Source organism: Apium graveolens, chromosome 1, assembly GCF_009905375.1.
Source record: "Apium graveolens cultivar Ventura chromosome 1, ASM990537v1, whole genome shotgun sequence".
Lineage (NCBI taxonomy): Eukaryota > Viridiplantae > Streptophyta > Magnoliopsida > Apiales > Apiaceae > Apium > Apium graveolens.
In genome coordinates this window covers 201,967,003-201,985,392 of record NC_133647.1, presented here as the reverse complement: position 1 = coordinate 201,985,392, position 18,390 = coordinate 201,967,003, and the positions used below count along the sequence as shown (strand labels likewise).

Below are 18,390 nucleotides of genomic sequence, written 5' to 3'. Positions count from 1 at the left end.
AGCGACTTAAAGTTTGATTTTCAAATGAGTTGATAACGGGCATCAATTTGATAGGGCCCACAATTTTATTATTTTCCATGCATTGCAACAGCTTATGTACTGTATAACAGTCTAATTTATATGTACTGTATAAGAGCTATAATATATAAAACGGTCATATTTCTATTTATAAATATCAGTTTTTTGTGTTCATTTCTTACATAAAATTTTACAATACCTACATTCTTACCTTCTCAATCTCATTTTTTTTCTTTCATATATATATATATATAATGAGTACTAATTGGCTCCCTTCCGAAGAATTACAATTATGTGTTTCGTGGGCTCGACAATCTGTTGATCCGATCACCGGTCGATATTCGAACAAAAATAATTTATGGGGACGAATTCACGACGATTATGCAAAAAATTGGTGTGGCACTCCAGAGAATCCTCATGCCGAACCTCGTTCAAAAGTTGTTCTTGACTCGCATTGGACACCATTGAAGAGAGTACTAAAAAAATGGCAATGTGCAAAAAATCAAGCTAGTAGATATAGTGCAAGCGGAACCAATTTGGTAGATGAGGTAAATTATAATTATATATATATTAAATACGCTTTTATATTATTTATGTGATAACTTAGTATCCAAAATTTGTTATTTTTTTAGATAACTCGGGCTCAAGGACTATATTTTAAGGAAATGAATAAGACATTTGACAAATGGGAATGTTATGAAGCAGTTGCGGCACATCCTCAATTTATAGACGTTCCCACTACTTCTCCTCCATTTCAACGAAATTTTCCAACACAAATGGATTCACCACCAATCAATTTGAATAGTGATGATTGCGTTGATGAAGAAGGTTTCACGACTCCAGAGTTTAATCGAGAAACAGAAAGTCCTTCTAGTCCAGTTAGACCGATGGGAGTAAAGGCGTCCAAACATGCAAAAAAGAAAGGAAAGCAACGTATGACCGAAAAAGAAGAGATGTCTATAGCTATTTTCAATAATATGCAATGTCACCAAAAACAACTAGTGGAGGCCAGCATCAAAAAAGACGAGGAAACCCTTCAAATGTCGAGAGAGATGTTAGAACTTGAGAAACGAAAAGAAGCAAGGCAGGCAAGACTTGATGCACTTGAGGAACGGAAAGAAGCAAGATTGGCAAAACACGAGGCTATTGAAGAATTAAGGGAGCAAACAAAGATCATGACAATGGATACTAGCCAAATGACCCCTAATACGAAAAAATGGTTTAAAAGAAAGAAGGCTGAGATCATGGAACAAGTGAATGAGACTACTAATGGCAGTGCTTATGTTCCTCGCTTTGATGATGATTTTTATGATTAGATTTAGCTATTATGTTTTTAATTCATTTATGTTCTATGTTTTTTAATTTTAATTTTGTTTGCTACTTTTGAATTCAATAAAATAAATTTATTTAAATTATCAAGTCGTACATTTTAAGAGATAATAAATTGAAAACTATTAATTAGCTTCTATTGCCCAGTTGTGCTCCACCAAATCATTTTGAAGCATTGTATGGATATAAGCTGATTCCAAGTTCTCAATACGATCCCAAAATGCTTGTTGATTTCTTCCATTTCTTTGTACTGGTGCAAAAGGAATTCGAACTCCATTACTATCTACTGGCCCATCATAAACTTGTGATGCTACTGGATTCATTAAATCTTCTTCTACCGGCTCTACAAAATCTTCTTCCACGAATTCATCCTCGACTATCATGTTATGCAATATGATGCAAGTCATCATGATGCTTCTAAGTGTGGAACGCTTATGCATCCGAGCACCATGACGAAGAATAGCCCATCGAGATTGCAAGATACCAAAACACCTCTCCACATCTTTGCGATATGCCTCCTGTTTCTTAGCAAATAATTTTTGTGATTGAGTGGCAGGATTTGATATAGTTTTTACAAATGTTGAATACCTCGGATAAATTCCATCAGCAAGATAATACGCATTGTTGTATCTTTTTCCATTGACGTGAAACACCACCGTTGGACTATTTCCTGCGATGACTTTATCAAATACATGAGACTGACCTAGAACATTAATATCATTTTGAGCTCCAGGCACACCAAAAAAAGCGTGCCAGATCCAAGTGTCATAAGAAGCGACTGCCTCTATAATAATAGTAGGTCGTCCTTTTCGACCACTATAAGCCCCTCCCCACCCGCTTGGACAATTCTTCCACTCCCAGTGCATACAATCGATACTTCCAATCATACCTGGAAATCCTCTTTGTTCGCCCCTTGTTAGAAGCCTTCGTAAATCTGTTGGTGTCGGAGCACGAAGGTACTCTTGACCAAAGAGCCCTTCCACTTGTTGACAGAATTTTTTCATACACTCAAGTGTGGTTGATCCTCCCATTCGACATATTTCGGCACACTGATCAGCTGCTGCACCGTAAGCTAGCATTCGTAGTGCAGCAGTCATTTTTTGTTGTGGTAGCAACCTCAATAATCCAATTGCATCTGTTTTTTGATGTCAATAGGAATCTTGAGTGCAAAGAGCTGTCATGATGCGATTAAAAACATGAGGGCGCATTCTATACCTTCGACGAAAATCATCTTCATTGAATATTGGACGATCAACGAAATAATCTTCCATGAGATTTTTTCCTCTCGATAGCCTTTCTCTGGGATGATTAGAAGATTTTCCAGGTCGTGAGCTCCGTCCTTGTTGTTCATCTGGAGTATTGATGAACTCCATCATCATCGCCGATTCAGTCACCATGGTATTCATAATTTCAGTCTCTTCTTGACTGTGTTGTTGTCTTTGACTCAATAATCTTTTTAATGAATTCATTATTGCAAAGATTTGTAGTGATTTTGAGATGACTATAATATGAAGATCATGATATTATTTATAGACAATTTTCAATCTATAAATCTAGATCAAGACACGTGTCATAATGTGATTCAACGAAAATCTTATCAAAAATTTAAATTTATCCACAATCTTATCAAAAATCTAAAATTATCCAACAATATATTATTGGATATTATTTGTGGGACCATTAAATAATAGAGATGAAATTAAATTTATGATATATAGTATAATTATTTATTTAATGAATAGTAATTGATGAATTGATGGAGTTATGTGGGTGTATAAAAACTAAGGAAAAAAGTGAATTTAGTATGAATAGTAACCAACTCCATCGATTCAATTGATGAATTGATGCCCCCGATGGGTGCATATGCTCTTATATTCGATATGACTTGTGAGTAGCACCAATTATCTCCCGTCTATTCTTAATTTTTTTTTTACAAGACATGATATATGTTACGTTTTAATTTATAAACAACATGTATATATACACGAATTATCAAAAAATTACCAATATTATTAGAAAATTACCAAATACAATTTATACATTGACGTTTGAAAACAATAGTGAGAACCATTTTGGTAGCTTATACAAGTAGCTCGATCTCGAAGGTGCATACATTTCCGGTACCTAATTTTTTTGGTTGTAAATACATAACCATTAATTACTACCATACTTAGAGGTAAAATCACAAAAAAAAATCATTTATCTCCATATAATAATGCATGAAGCATTTATAAAAATATGTATGTTTGTATGTGAGTTAATAATGTGAAATCGAAAGGGACAAAAGTGAGACCAGAAAGTAGTTCGGTTGTCTAGTTCAAGCCCCACCCCTCTCTTTAAACCCAGCCGGACTCATGGGTCTCCATAATCTATTTATAATTTCCCAAGTAGGGAACTGATTCCAGCCATCGTTGTATAGGATACAGCAGCCGCATTATTTTATTGCGGGTGCACTCATCCGTCGCAATAAAATATTGCGGCCGGTGTATCTCGTCTATATATATCTCAAACATGGTTTGCTTCCTCATATTATTCAGCCACATGTATGTTTGTCTAGTAAGTTTGACTGTTTGATTACGATACTCTCCTCCTCCAGATAACGGAGTGTTTAGATTGAGACTCCACTCAAGTGCTGCACGTAAGAGAAGGGGCCATTTTTATAGTACCAACAAATTGTTTACAACGGTCATCCAGCATATTTAAATCATCATTTTTAATTGATGTTTACAGATGCGGCCGAAAGTCATTGTCTCATCGATAAATTGGTCAAAAATATTTAATTAATTTAATAAATTGTTAGGACAAATTCAACAGTGATTCAAAGATTTAAATTTGGGATAAATTACCCCAAATTTCATTCTAACAGTTATCCAAATAGTTATCCAAATTTGATCACTACTGTTTACTGATCCAAATTTGGATCACTTGATTTAATATAAAATAATGGTTTGTTATTTGTAGTTTACAAAATTTTAAATTGATTTTTGATTATTTAATTATATAATTAATAATAGAATATAATTAATAGTTAACAAAATTTATTTTTAAAATAAAACTTAAAATAATGAGAAAACATAATTTCATTAAAATTTAAAAATAAAAAATAAAGAGACATATATTGTACTTAGAGATGCATTATTTGAGCATTTGTGAGAAGAATATACTAATTTGGAAAATTAGTTTGTTACAATGATATTTTGTATGTTAATTATTGCAATAAATGTGTTTTTCGTGAATTAAGTGCATAATTTTAATATTTTTATGTGTATTAATTTTTTTGATTTAATTAATTTATGAAATGTTAAATAAATTGTTAATAATGATTAAATGATAAATTTAAGATAAAATTGCTTAATATGATATTTATATATTATTATATGTAAAAAGTAATTTAGATCAAATATTTGAATCACACTGTTAGAGCTGGTCAGAAATTTGGATCAGTTGGTCATCCAAATTTACATTTTTGGATCACTATTGATAAATTATTAGTTCAATTTTTCAAAAATTGCCAACAAATTACTTATCTATAACTCAACCCATTTATTCCGATTTTTACGAAATTTGTAATCATAATTTAGATACACTATAATCTTTGTCCTTCCTTATTACACTTTTTATAGGCAGTTTACCCTTTTGCATGGAAAAACATTTGTAAATTAAAATTTTAACGAATTTTAACAAAAAATTCAAAATAATCTATTATTGTCAAATATCGTGTTTTAATTGGTGGTATATACGAATACCCCCGCCATTTGTAAAACGCAAATCGGTCTTATGTCAATTATAAAGTAGAATCAAAATTCAAATGAAGCACAGTTTCAAGAATGTAGCATATGCTCAAAATTTGCTACTAAACATTGTACATGGTGCGGGTTCTGGTGGTGCTTGTTTCTACTTCAACCACATGTTTCGAAAACATTTTTAAAGGAACTAGTTAAGATACTGATGGACTCGCTCTAAGCCAGAAGTTAGCTTCATCCTCCACTTACTAAGAAAACTCGAAAAGAATAGTTCAAGTCTCTTGAGAGCTGGGATGTGGTGTGTGTGCCTCTAATGCCTCTATTTATATTCTCTATGCGAACACTCGATTTAAATCATGATTACGATTTATGCTAATCATGATTATGCTAAAAGCAACAACAAAAGAAGGAAAAGCAAACTACAATACTATTGAGAGGAGATTTCATCATAAACAAAAACTTTATAAATGCTCCACAACTGCAAAACTACTAATGAAAATTAGAATAAGATCACTTTTTACATGTATGAGAGAGTCACAGGCATAATTTGAATGTAATGAGATACCTGTTTGCTGTTTACACTTCAGTCTTTCTGCTGTAGATATATACATCACTATGGCCAAGATTTTCTAGTAATTTACAACTTGTGCAAGATAATGCAGCATAAAGTAGATTACTAAACATACTGGATGTAGTGATTTAGGTGATCTCGCGTTATTCACAGAGTTAAGCTCAAGCTAGACGTTGACATCAAAGTTGTCGAGCCAGGAAACTAATTGCTGAGTAGAAGGCCTTGATTTAGGGTTTTCGCTTAAGCATAAGCAAGCTATCTCAAGGACTACCAATAACTCATCTGCATGTTCTTTATCATAAATTAATGGATCAAAAACCTCACTTTCCCTTCTATCCCTTTTCATTTGAAAAACCCAGGAAATCAGGTCCCGTCTTCCTCTCGGTTTACACATATCCATGGGTCGCCTACCAGTAAGGAGCTCTAGAAGAACTACCCCAAAACTGTACACATCCCCTTTGTATGTTGCAACTGAAGCTTGGCCATATTCTGGAGGAATATAGCCTAGAGTCCCGACAAGATCCGTGGACACATGACTGTCATAATTAAGTACAAGCCTTGCAAGGCCAAAATCAGCCAAGTGAGCTACAAACTTCTCATCTAGAAGAATGTTACTGGACTTAATATCACGATGGAGGATGTGAGGCTCGCAAGATTGGTGCAAGTAAGCAAGCCCTTTTGCTGCTCCCTGAGCAATTTGAAGCCTGGCATCCCATTCTAGTAAAGAAGGTCCATCCACTTTCTCATGCAACCAGTAATCCAAGCTACTGTTCTCCATGTAAGTGTATATTAAGAGTCTATCATTATGATAATTGCAATAACCCTCAAGCTGGACAAGGTTTGGATGCCGAGCTCTTGAAAGTGTTTCAACTTCAGCCTGAAATTCTCTATCCATCTGACCAGTATCACCAGATAGCCGTTTTATTGCAATCTTTTTACCATTGGGAAAGGTGCCCTTGTATACCAGACCAAAACCTCCACAACCTATGATGTTCGATTGATCAAAACTGTTGGTTGATTTCAGAATGTCATTTAGTGATATCTCTTTATTATTATCCTGAATTTGGAAAAGTACAAGTAATCTCGACTCAACTTCTTTCGAGCGATCTCTGTTCTCAGTAACCTCAGCATCGATATCTTCTGAAATGGTTTTCCTCAGAACAATCAAGTAAATGAAATAAACAAGAAAAATTGTTCCAAAACCAACACCAACAGCCATTGCAATAATAGTTCCGTTCCTTCTCTTTGATTTCATACCTGATCTACTAGGAACATTAACAGCAATTTGACAGGGGGAAACATGTTCCCCGCATAACCATTGGTTTCCCTCAAAACTCGAGTTCGGAAAGGTTGGGAACTGGCCTTCAGTTGGTATTCTGCCACTCAGATTATTGTTTGCGACGTTAAAATTTGACAGAAAACAGAGACGCACCAAAGAAGATGGTATTTCACCCGACAGACTGTTGTATGACAGATCCAAGGTCTCCAAGCTAGTCATACCTGACAAAGTAACAGGAATGCCTCCTGACAAGTTGTTATATTTTAAGTCCAATACATGTAGCTTCTTCAGATTCCCAAACTCCGGCCATATGTGTCCCTGGAGAAAATTATTACTAAGGTCCAGCTTTGGTGGAAAGCTCCAAATTTTATTATACTGCAATACCCTGGCACTTAAATTTCTTTTCATGAAGAAGGGAAAATCTGGCGAAGGCTCTTCCAATGAGATATTCCGGAAACTAAGACTTTCTAACGAAGTAAGGTTTTGAGGAAGCTCCCCAGATAAAGAATTATTTGATAAGTCCAAGTAAAAGAGAAACTGGAAGCTACCAAACCAAGATGGAATCGTTCCTTCTAATTGATTCCAGGACAGATCCAACAATTGCAATTGTGTGGAACGAATCAACCACTGCGGGATGGTTCCAGTAAGTTTACAATTGGCAATAACCAGAGCATTAAGCGATTTAAAGTGTAGACTAGGAACAGATGGCAATTTCTCTTTATGAAAATTCAAGGTAAGGACCAAAATTTTCAAGTTCCTGCAATTCTGTAGAATTCGGAGAGCAGCTGATATGTTATGGATGCTAGAATTTGAAAGTGAAAGATAGGATAGGCTAGTAAAGTTCTTAAAACTTTCTGGGACTTGGCTTCTGAAATTTATTTTAGACAAGTTTATAGTTGTCAACTTTGGACAGGAGGGTAAGTTATCAGGAATGGATCCGTGAAACTGGTTAGAACCCAAATCAAGTGATACAAGCTTAAGCATTGCAGAACAATTAATCTCAATCCGACCATTCAATGAATTATTTCTTAAACTGAGAGAAACAACACTATGAGAATTCGTCAAAGAGTAAGGTATTTTACCAGTAAAATTGTTTGATCTAGCCAAAAGATTTTCTAGCTTGTTTAATGTATGGAAAACATCTGGTATACTTCCTGATAACTGATTGTAAGAAACATCTAACCGAACAAGATTAGAAAGATTGCCAATGTTGTTGCTCAGCTGGCCGGAGAGCCTATTTTCTTGAAGATTCAAGAGAGACAAATTCTGTAACCTAAATAAATCTTCGAGTATTGTCCCTGAGAGAGTGTTTGAAGCCAGGCTAAGATGCTCCAGTGAACTACAGTTCCCAAGTTCTAGTGGAATACTACCATTAAAATAGTTCACTGCTAGATTAATTCTCCGAACTAAAGGTGAGTTGTTACAAATACCAGCTGGAACCAAACCTCGAAAGCCATTTTCAGAAACGTCAAAAACATTAATTTTAGGTAGGTTTACACTAACTGAAAACACCCCAGAAAATCCATTCTTGCTCAAGTCCAAAATTTCCAAATTTGACAAAAGTAATAATGACACTGGTATCGAGTCCCGGAAGAAATTATGAGACAGATTAAGGGTTTTTAGCTGGTCTAAACTCCCTACTGATTCAGACAGATTACCTCTCAATCTTCTATTACTTAAATCCAACTTAACAACTCTACCAGACTCAAACTCATCACTTAATCCAAGAGACAATGAAGACATACAAGTAATACCTACCCAATCACAACAATTTGAGTAAACAGATGAATTTTTACCCAATTTCCACTCATCAATTCTAGAATCTAAATGATCAAGAAAACTTGCCAATGCCTTGAAATCATTAGAATCACAAGTAAGCTTTTGAGCATTCAAAACCTGAGCTTCTAAAGAAATCCCACCAAGAATCAAGATTACCAAAATTTCAAGCCTCCCCATCTCATCAAACAAACTAAAATGTATAGAAAACTACAAAAACTGATCAAATAGTACCAAGATCAAACAAAAATTACACACAAAAGTGGCCTAATATAATCAAATGAACAAAAAGATTGCAACTTTAGAGTAAATAAACATAAAGATTGCACCTTTAGAGTAAATGATCAAATGTGGCTTGTAAAAATATGAAAGCAAAACTGACCTGAAAAAAGGAGAGAAAGATGGGTAAAATTAGCTGAAAAGTTGGTTATGTAGGCTCGGAAGTTTAGGGGTGACAATGACTTGTATGACTCTTGATCACATAATGTGCTACAGCATTTGTTTATCTATGTGTGTGTATAAAAAGGGTAATGGTGATGACATAAGACATCAAGTATTTATTCCTTATAGTCAAAACAAGGCTTTAGTTAAGTTGAGTTTAATGAGGAGAGATGTAAGAACAGGAAATCTAGGATTGGTCTTTCCAAAGAAAGTACAGTATACGACATTTATGGAAAATTTAGGCTAGTCTTTTTAAAGAAAGTACATGTATGAAATTTATGGAAAATTTAGGCAAGTGCAAGCAACTATAGTCAAAGGAGTGGGTATTAACGTGTACGTGAGAGTCTTTGACTAGGAAAGTTATTTTTTACTACCGCCACATTTTTTTTTTGTTTTTTTATTATTTTTTTATAAATTTGAACGTAAATTAAATATCAATTTTTATTAATTAAAAATTTAAATATTCGATTTTATAATTAATCACACGCGCATTTTTTAGGAGTCAAACTCATAACTTTTCATAAGGGGGCAACGAACTCAACTACTGCACCAAATATTTTGTTGATTAAAAAAAATTAAAAAGTTGATATTAAATTAAAATACATGTCTTTTTCGTGATATAATTTTATAATTATTTTTGAATATTTTTTTATATAATTTTTCAATTATAATTGGGTCAAGTTGACGAAAAAACGATGAAAAATTGGGACAAAATAAATACTATATATTTATTTTGCTTAATACTTTGACTAAAGGGTTAAAACCAAGTTTCAAACCTGAAAATGCTGAAACTTTCTGACAATTTATTATTTTTTAAGATGAGATGTTCGTAGAGACGTAGAGTACGTTACTCACGGATACGGATATGATAATACTTTCCTTGTTCACGGATTCATGATACCATCATTAACCGGAACTAATTTTTATTTATTTTAAATATAAATATTAATATATGTAATTTTTTTATTTTATTATATATAATTATTATATATATATAAACAAATAAATTTAAAATATATAATATTGTTAAAGTAAATATAAATTTTAAGATCTAACTTATGAATTGAGGTCAATTTGATATAAAAAATTAAGAAAGTTTATTATTTAACCATTTAAAATAGTTATTATACATACACGAATAATTTTTTTTAAAATTTTTTTTAACAAATATATACTTTTCAAATTTATTTTTATATATTTTTAATTTTTTTATCAATGAGGCTGATTTTTGATAGATTAGCCCAATTTGATTAGTCTGATTATTGACCAATTTTTATTAAAATGATTTTTATCCGATTTTTGTTTAATAAATTTACTTTTTCACCGAACAACGATTAATTAATTAATCTTCGACTTTTACAATACTGTTTTCGGAAAATAACTAAAATAATTAAGAGAGTTATGATTGATGAACCATTTTATTTGGTAAAAATTGTTTGGCAGACAGATAAGAAGATAATTTCTTACGTGTCACCTCTTAAGTACTAACAGCAGAATTGATTTAGATGTTAACCTTAGATTTAATTGATTGTTATTTTAATTGATTGTTATTGCATTGTCCATTCTTTTTCGATATGGCATTAATAAAAGAATATATTGATTACTAGCATGTGGTTGCAATTGCAACTTTTATCTGTGGTTTCAATTGTATCTCATTGATGCCTTCCACCATGTTTAATTTTATTAAATAAAAGGGTCATTATATAGAAAAAGTAAATTAAGAAATGCATCTTAAAAATAAAATAATCCCTTATTTTATTCACTTGCTATACTTCTGTTTTTGGATATCCAGTTTGATGATGAATATTCTCTGACTTAAGTTTACTTTCCCTTTTTTCTCGTACGTATCCAAGCACAAACAATAAATATAGTGTCCATTTGGGAAATCTTAAAATATATAATTTATGATTTTAAATAAATACGTAATTTATAAGTGATAAGTTAATAAATATTTATAAGTTATATAAGTGTTTAGATAATTTCACTTATATGTCAATTTTTTTTTTTAATTTATTAAATCAAAATAAATAATTTTTAAATATAATCATATTATTTCATGAATTTTAGATTAGATTAACATTTAAAAATATATTTTTTAAAATTGAAGTTAATAAAAACGCAAAAAATCAAAATAAATTGAAAAAAGTACGTCATTACTAATATTTAACTTTATCAGTTAATAAGTTGAAAATCCGACTTATAAGTTAGGCACACAAACCGTACTCAATAAGTCCAAACAGACCCATAAATTCTTGTAAATTTGAGTCATTTTTGAATATTTTTATGTAAATGAAATGATGCATACACAGGTACACTACGTTAACAACAATTTCAACAATAAAATGATCGAAACTAATGGACCTTTAAAGAAATTTCAGTCTCTTGACCCAAATAAAGAAACGAGCCTGGTCATTTTGTACTATCAAATAGCACAGATCTTTGTAGTGGGCTTTTATTTGGGCTTGTCAGACTACAAGTAGTCAGAGATTGTCATGTTTAAAAATGTTAATCAATATGGGCCTAAGTTTCTCCTGTGTACAAAACATTGCCCATCCAGTTCTTAATATGTGTCAGTGTAATTTTTCATATTTATATTAAATCCTATATAAAATGAATCACAATCAAATAATTTTTCTTTTAAAATTTATATCTCTAAGTTAGAGATATTAAAGTAATAAGTTTAATATGTTTAAAAAAGAACAGAATAAGATTAATTAAAAATTGAAAGGCTTCACCAACTACCAACTAAAAAAATAGTATTCGGAGGCATGCAGTTCCTGTAATTTTCTAACAAAAATGCATGAACCTTGTCAAATTAACTAATGTACAATGACGAAACCAGACCTATAATTGTTCATTTTTTGACCAATAAACGTCAAAACGAGTTAGTAACAATGTGATCACGCTTAGAAATAGAATAATTCCAACAAGTATAAGACCCTCAGAAATTGTGTTAACTTAATTATTACTGCATTCAAAATACAAAATTTGACCCGAGGCGTCAAATATTATCAATTTATCATTGACCCTGGTGCTATGTTTGGCATGGAGCATGACTCAATCGTATCAAGTTGATATTCTTGTTTCTTGTAATTATCTCTATCTTTTTTAATTTTCAATAAAATTTATGGTGTGTAGCTGTTCTTGGCAAGGAAGACGTAGTGACGTGGAATCAAAGCCGGCAACTATGAATTTTTGTCATTTGCTGCTGCTGACTGAGCTTCCTGTCCGTCTTCGCACCCATCACACGTGACATATCTTATATTGTCCCGTCGTAACGAGCTTCGTAGTAACTCAAATGGTTAATGACTTAGGCCTAATTTCGATTGTTTAATTCATATAATTTCTTAGAGCATGTACTCGATTATAAGGTTATAAATTATATTAGTCATATAAAATTTTAGAAAATAATAATAATTTAATTATTGAAATTTATAATATATTTGAGGTGATGTTATTAAGGATAGACGTTAGTTACTAAACAAGATAAGATATGTTTACTAGTTCTGGTACTATAAATAAATAAATTAATTAATAGTAACTATAACTGCCTTTCCGATTATTTCTGTTACATTTCTCGATCTTAACTTTCCTTCGCTCTCTGACTCTTTCATGCCTTCTACCTTAACATCCTCCACAAATTTCACAAATATTTTATCATGACACAAATGAAATTTTCTAATAGAGGAGCTGCCAGCTCTGTTTCTGCTGCACACACCTCTAGTGATGCTAAAATCGTACCTCTTGACGACGATTTTTCGGTTCGTTCTATAAATCAAAAATCGGACAGTAAATTTAGTGGTAGCGATAAGACGGAGAAAGTTTACAGGAGATTTTACGAGGAAGATAATTTTTCGGAAAATATATATGATCAAGTTGATAGTTGTTCTGATGATGATTCAGCTGAGGATTATCGCGACAAAAATGATGAGAAGTTGAGTTTCTCGTCTTCTGAAGATTCGGATGAACGTTTTTCGACGAATGAGAACAAGGGAAATGAAGATGGAAAGAAATTCAAGAGTTGTTATGGTGAGGTTCAGGTATTGATTCCACCTAATTCGCAGCTTCCGAGGCCTGAGGCACCACCAGGAGTTACGATGAATGAGTCTGGAAATGTTTGTGACGAGAATGAGACATCATGGAAGTATTTTTTGGAGAAGAGTAGCAGCTTGTCATCCGCGATCACCAAGCGATTTTATTCGTTTACGGATAATAATTTTAATAGTAATGATGGTGATGATAATAGTGATGGTGATCCGGACAAGAATTCGAGTTTAAACAAGGTTTCTGAGTTTTTATCGGGTGTGAAATTGGTTGTGAATTCGAAGAGTAACGATGAAGATGATGATCATGGTAAAACTACGGGGTTGAGAGGAAGAATCACCTTCTTTTCTAAATCAAATTGCCGTGATTGCACTGCAGTTAGATCTTTCTTTAGGGAAAAGAATTTAAGGTAATGTTTGTTAGAATAATATAAGATCCTGAAAATAGTCATTCTCTAACACCTCGAGGTCCTCGAGGTTTCAGAGTAACTGGTACTACGTTCCTACCATGTATGGTGATTTTGCAGAGAAAATATTGATGTTTATATACAAAAGGGATATTTGAAATGTTATTTTGTTTTTCAGGTATGTGGAAATTAATATCGACGTTTTTCCACTGAGAAAAGAGGAGCTGATAGAGAGGACAGGGAGTTCATCAGTGCCACATATATTTTTCAATGAGAAATCTATTGGTGGATTAGTGGCCTTGAATTCTCTAAGAAATAGTGGGATGTTGGAGGAGAAGTTAAAGGAGTTGTTATCTGAAATATGTCCGGATACTGCACCAGTGGTGCCCCTGTATGGATTGGATGATCCCGAGGAGGATCGTTTGGACGAGATGGCGGGGATTGTTAGGGTTTTAAGGCAAAAGATGTTCATTCAAGACCGTGTGATGAAGATGAAAATGATAAGGAACTGCTTCTGTGGAGCTGAAATGGTGAATGAGATCTTGAAACATTTTGCAGGTCTTGATAGGCTTGAGGTACACTATTTCGACCCTTCAATTCAGTTGTAGTATATTGCTTTGCTTGATTATTGCTTACATGGTTTTAGTCATTATGATACAGAAAATGTTAGTATGTTCAGAAAATTTTTGAACTTGATTTATAATAAAACTATATATAGTATTAGTAGGATGTTCTCGGAAGTAGGGTACGGGGAGGATTTGATGTACGCATGCCTTATATCTACTCTCTAATCTCGAAAGATATGGATTGATAGCAGTATAGGTTTAATTCTAAAAGGATTCTACTTGGTTAGTTCAAAACCAAATCTATATTCAGGGTGTTATGTTAATCAATTTGTGTACTTAATCTGGGGGGACTTCAAAGTACTGAGATTAAATAATGAGAAGCATGCAGGCTCCATGATGACTTTCGGAATTAAGTTAAAATTATGTTTCTTCATGATCTGATTTTGGGATAGGGGCTGAGATGAGTGCTTCAACTATCTTCAAAAGTGTTCTTTTTTGAAAAAGCTAAGAAAGTTTTTTTTTCCTTTTGTAAAGTCTGTGTACTGTAGGTCACAATTTTCTTTAGATTCAGTTCTAATGCTAACAAGTTTGTAATTCATATTGCTTAGCAGTAACAAAGCAATCCTTCTTCTATCTTTATAGCATACTTGATTATGTCGCATTGTCGAGAAAAGAGATTGGTCAATGTGTAGAGTGCTTTGCTCTTTCCAGATTAGCTTAGAAACAGTTTGGATGGTGTTAGTTTCAGTGTGCAACTACTCTAGACATTCTTGCAGAAGATGTCGATTTTTACATAATTGATCTCTCCTTCCCCACCAGCAATCCTTTGAATTGCTTTTACCTCTACTGATGGCACATGGTACTTGATCCATTCATTTTCAGCAGCTGGAACCTCAGTGGGTTTCATCATGTATCAGTAACAAGCACCTGGCCCTATGTGTTAGTTTATTCAATAGCGATTTCAAAAGCAAAACACTGCTTCCCACACTGTAGTTATTATAATATCGATTTTGTAACACTTAGTCTGTACTTAATCAAACTAAGTAAGCTGATTAGTTGATGCGGATGAAATGCAGAAAGAATTAAGACCTGTTAAAGTAACTTCAACCGAAATAATAACTTGGTAGATTGACACTGTGCTGTATTGTCAGGTAATCGGGTAGATAAATGATAACAGAGTACCTAAATGCTGTCATTATGGTGAATCTTCAGTACCGGCGAGCTTGTTCAATTTACTAGAGTAATTTGTCTGCAGATTGTTCAGGGACGCAGCACACATCTAGTGTGCTATCGTCCTGCTGCAGTTTTTATGCCTTGTAATTAGTTTAAATTAGGAAATGTGACAATTCATAACACTTTGGCAATAGGAAGTTCATCCAATTTTTTTGCAGTTGCATCCACATATACAAGTTCATGTGTTAAGCTTTACTACACAAGTTCATAACGACATTTATTCTTCAATTTGATTAGGCAATTGAGATTGGAAAGCAGCTGGCTCGAAAGCATTTCATATGTCACGTCTTTGGGTAAGAAGAGGATGGTGTCTTGGTGTCCATAGGCCACATAAACTCTTGTTATTCAGATTGAGTTTATTTTTACGCGTTTATGTTAATTAGTTATTGTGTGCTTTTGTCTATCCACAGAGAAAACGAATTTGAGGATGGAAGTCACTATTATCGATTTCTTGAGCACGATCCATCTATTATTAGATGCTTCAATTATCAAGGATCTCTTAACTACAGTGAACCTAAAGCCGCTGTTTTGATTAGCCAAAGGCTTACCAAGTTAATGTTTGCAATACTTGAATCTTACGCTTCTGATGACCGACAACATCTGAATTATACTGCAATCAGCACCAGTGAGGAGTTCCGGAGGTAATATACTTGATAATACATTTTGTTGCTTCATGAACTTGTCGTTCTTCCAGTTCATGTATAGGACCACTACCCTTGATCAGACTAACGATATCTTCTGAAATGCTGGTTTGCGCTTGCTGTTGCAGATAATTTTTTAAAGTTTCTCCTTGTTCACAATTGCAGATATGTGAATTTAGTAAAAGACCTTCACAGGGTGGACCTCTTTTGCCTGTCAACAGAAGAGAGGCTCGCGTTCTTCCTGAACCTGTACAATGCGATGGTCATCCATGCTGTGATTAAGGTCGGACATCCGGTGGGGATAGTGGATAGAAGATCCTTTAATAATGACTTCCAGTACGTAATTGGAGGTCAGACCTATTCTCTAGGCGAAATTAAACATGGGATCCTTAGAAGTAACCGAAGAGCGCCTTACTCTTTGGTAAAATCCTTTGGTGCTGGAGACAAACGTTTAGCAGTAAGCCTAAATATCTGAATAGACTCAACATTTTCTTACCTTTGGGACTAGATTCGTGCCTCGCCTTTTTTAGCTCCTGTAACAAAAATCATTTCCTCTTTACAGCTGGCTCTTCCGAAGGTTAATCCATCAATTCATTTTGGACTCTGCGACGCCACAAGGTCAAGCCCAGTAGTGAGATTTTTTACTCCTCAAGGAGTAGATTCTGAACTAAGATATGCTACTAGAGAGTGCTTTAAAAGAGACGGAATTGAGGTAGATCTGGAAAAGAGGACTGTCTATCTCACTAGAATCATCACCTGGTATACAATCTGTAATTTTATTAATAACGCCTTACATTTGCAGATACTTTGTGCTAATTTAGCAAATTATGTTCTACACACAAGCACAGATATGATGCGGTGTTTCAAATATTTATCTTGATCTTTTTGCTTGTCAGGTTCAACGTTGATTTTGGACAAGAAAAGGAGATATTACAGTGGCTGATGAAATATTTGGATGCAACAAAGGCAGGTCTTTTGACACATCTTTTAGAAGATGGTGGTCCTGTTAACATTGTTTACCAGGACTATGATTGGTCTCTCAACAGCTAAGTAAGCCCAGAGACAAGAACCATTGAGTTCCGACGCCTAAACAAGTGACCTAAGATTTTGGGTACAAAACCAGCAAAAGCATAGAGATCCAGTGTTGATTTTTATTTCTCCCCTGGTTTTCATCACTCGGGTGATGCTGAAAGACATCGAATAATATTACGTGGTTATGGCTTAGGATTGTACGACTACTGTTAGATATAGATAAGTAGCTGATGTTCAGTTCATTGCTGGAAGTTTAAGAGAAAGTGTAGCACTGTTATATTTAAGAGAAAGTCTAGCTTGATGGTTCCTCCAATAATTAGACTGTATTGTTGATCTGTGGATTGCTTTTTCTGTCGATTTATATGCCTCAAAAAGATCAGGCTTCCTCTTTCAAGCATATATATGGAATATGATGTTCCTTAGATGTAAATCAAATTATGTTGGATATGATGTTTACTATTGGTTTCTTAGAAATTTCAATGAAGAAGTTTACTAGAATGAAATTCGATGGCTCGATAGATATAATAATATTCTAACTGTCAAGGCAAATGAGACAGTCTCTTATGCAAATGGGACAGTCCCTTTACAAATGAGACAGAATATGGGACAGTCTCTTTTAACTATAGAAAGTAAATTACTGAAATATAAATGCAGTAATAAAGAAATTAAACAATGCAGAACACCAAGAGTTTTCACTTGGTTCGGCCCCTACACCTAGTCTATGACATACATCCAAGTCCCCATGTCAACTAGCATAGAGAATGTATTATACCCACTTAAAAACAAAGTACTTACAAACTTTCCTTAATTACAAACTTGGCCCACTTGATAGAAACCTTTCCCTAGCACACAGCTACCTAGCACAAAGTTACTTGGGCTTCCTGTTGTAATCAAACTCCCACAATCCGGGACAAGTGATATAATACACGATTCATATACAATAATATAATGTGAAAGTTTACAACTCAAACTAGGTTTCTTGTTTTTCTGGATATATATAAATCGGGTAGGGAACAAGAAAATGATTTTAGATGATGGAAGATTCTCGTGAAAGCGTTAGCCACAAATCTGAAATGAAGAGTTGTATTTATAGGCAATGTTCTAACAAATTTATTTTCAAACACAAGATAAGGTTGGAAGATAAGTTTGTTTGAAAATATTTTGAATGAATCTTTGAAACTAATCTGTTAGTACGTTTGAAAGAGATAAAACAAGTAAAGATAAGGTTTGAGAGATTTAAACTTGATTTAAAAGATAGAGTTTGTTTGAGATAAGATTTATCCAGATAAACAAGATTTACACAAAACCCTA

General features: G+C 33.5%; 3 protein-coding genes across 3 annotated transcripts; 2 read left to right on the top strand and 1 right to left on the bottom strand.

Moving 5' to 3' along the window:
• Positions 1-223: 223 nt before the first annotated feature.
• LOC141724370 (uncharacterized) lies at positions 224-1,392 on the top strand. Its single transcript, XM_074526495.1, has 2 exons — positions 224-566; positions 651-1,392. The coding sequence occupies exons 1-2, from the start codon at positions 273-275 to the stop codon at positions 1,332-1,334; spliced, it is 978 nt and encodes a 325-aa protein (XP_074382596.1). The 5' UTR covers positions 224-272; the 3' UTR covers positions 1,335-1,392.
• A 4,140-nt stretch (positions 1,393-5,532) lies between these two features.
• Positions 5,533-9,297, bottom strand: LOC141678821 (phytosulfokine receptor 1-like). Its single transcript, XM_074485229.1, has one exon. The coding sequence runs from the start codon at positions 8,894-8,896 to the stop codon at positions 5,828-5,830; it is 3,069 nt and encodes a 1,022-aa protein (XP_074341330.1). The 5' UTR covers positions 8,897-9,297; the 3' UTR covers positions 5,533-5,827.
• A 3,400-nt stretch (positions 9,298-12,697) lies between these two features.
• On the top strand, positions 12,698-17,501 carry LOC141678812 (uncharacterized). Its single transcript, XM_074485219.1, has 7 exons — positions 12,698-13,610; positions 13,786-14,182; positions 15,644-15,699; positions 15,817-16,047; positions 16,213-16,504; positions 16,610-16,806; positions 16,944-17,501. Exons 1-7 carry the CDS (start codon positions 12,817-12,819, stop codon positions 17,095-17,097), a joined length of 2,121 nt encoding a protein of 706 aa, XP_074341320.1. The 5' UTR covers positions 12,698-12,816; the 3' UTR covers positions 17,098-17,501.
• Positions 17,502-18,390: the final 889 nt, after the last annotated feature.

Bases quoted from the DNA above. Each gene is read 5' to 3' on its own strand.
- LOC141724370 (XM_074526495.1), top strand. From the start codon at position 273: ATGAGTACTAATTGGCTCCCTTCCGAAGAATTACAATTATGTGTTTCG. The intron at 567-650 runs GTAAATTATAAT...TTATTTTTTTAG, and splicing joins GAACCAATTTGGTAGATGAG to ATAACTCGGGCTCAAGGACT.
- LOC141678821 (XM_074485229.1), bottom strand. From the start codon at position 8,896: ATGGGGAGGCTTGAAATTTTGGTAATCTTGATTCTTGGTGGGATTTCT.
- LOC141678812 (XM_074485219.1), top strand. From the start codon at position 12,817: ATGACACAAATGAAATTTTCTAATAGAGGAGCTGCCAGCTCTGTTTCT. The intron at 14,183-15,643 runs GTACACTATTTC...CAATTTGATTAG, and splicing joins CAGGTCTTGATAGGCTTGAG to GCAATTGAGATTGGAAAGCA. The intron at 16,807-16,943 runs GTATACAATCTG...TTTGCTTGTCAG, and splicing joins CTCACTAGAATCATCACCTG to GTTCAACGTTGATTTTGGAC.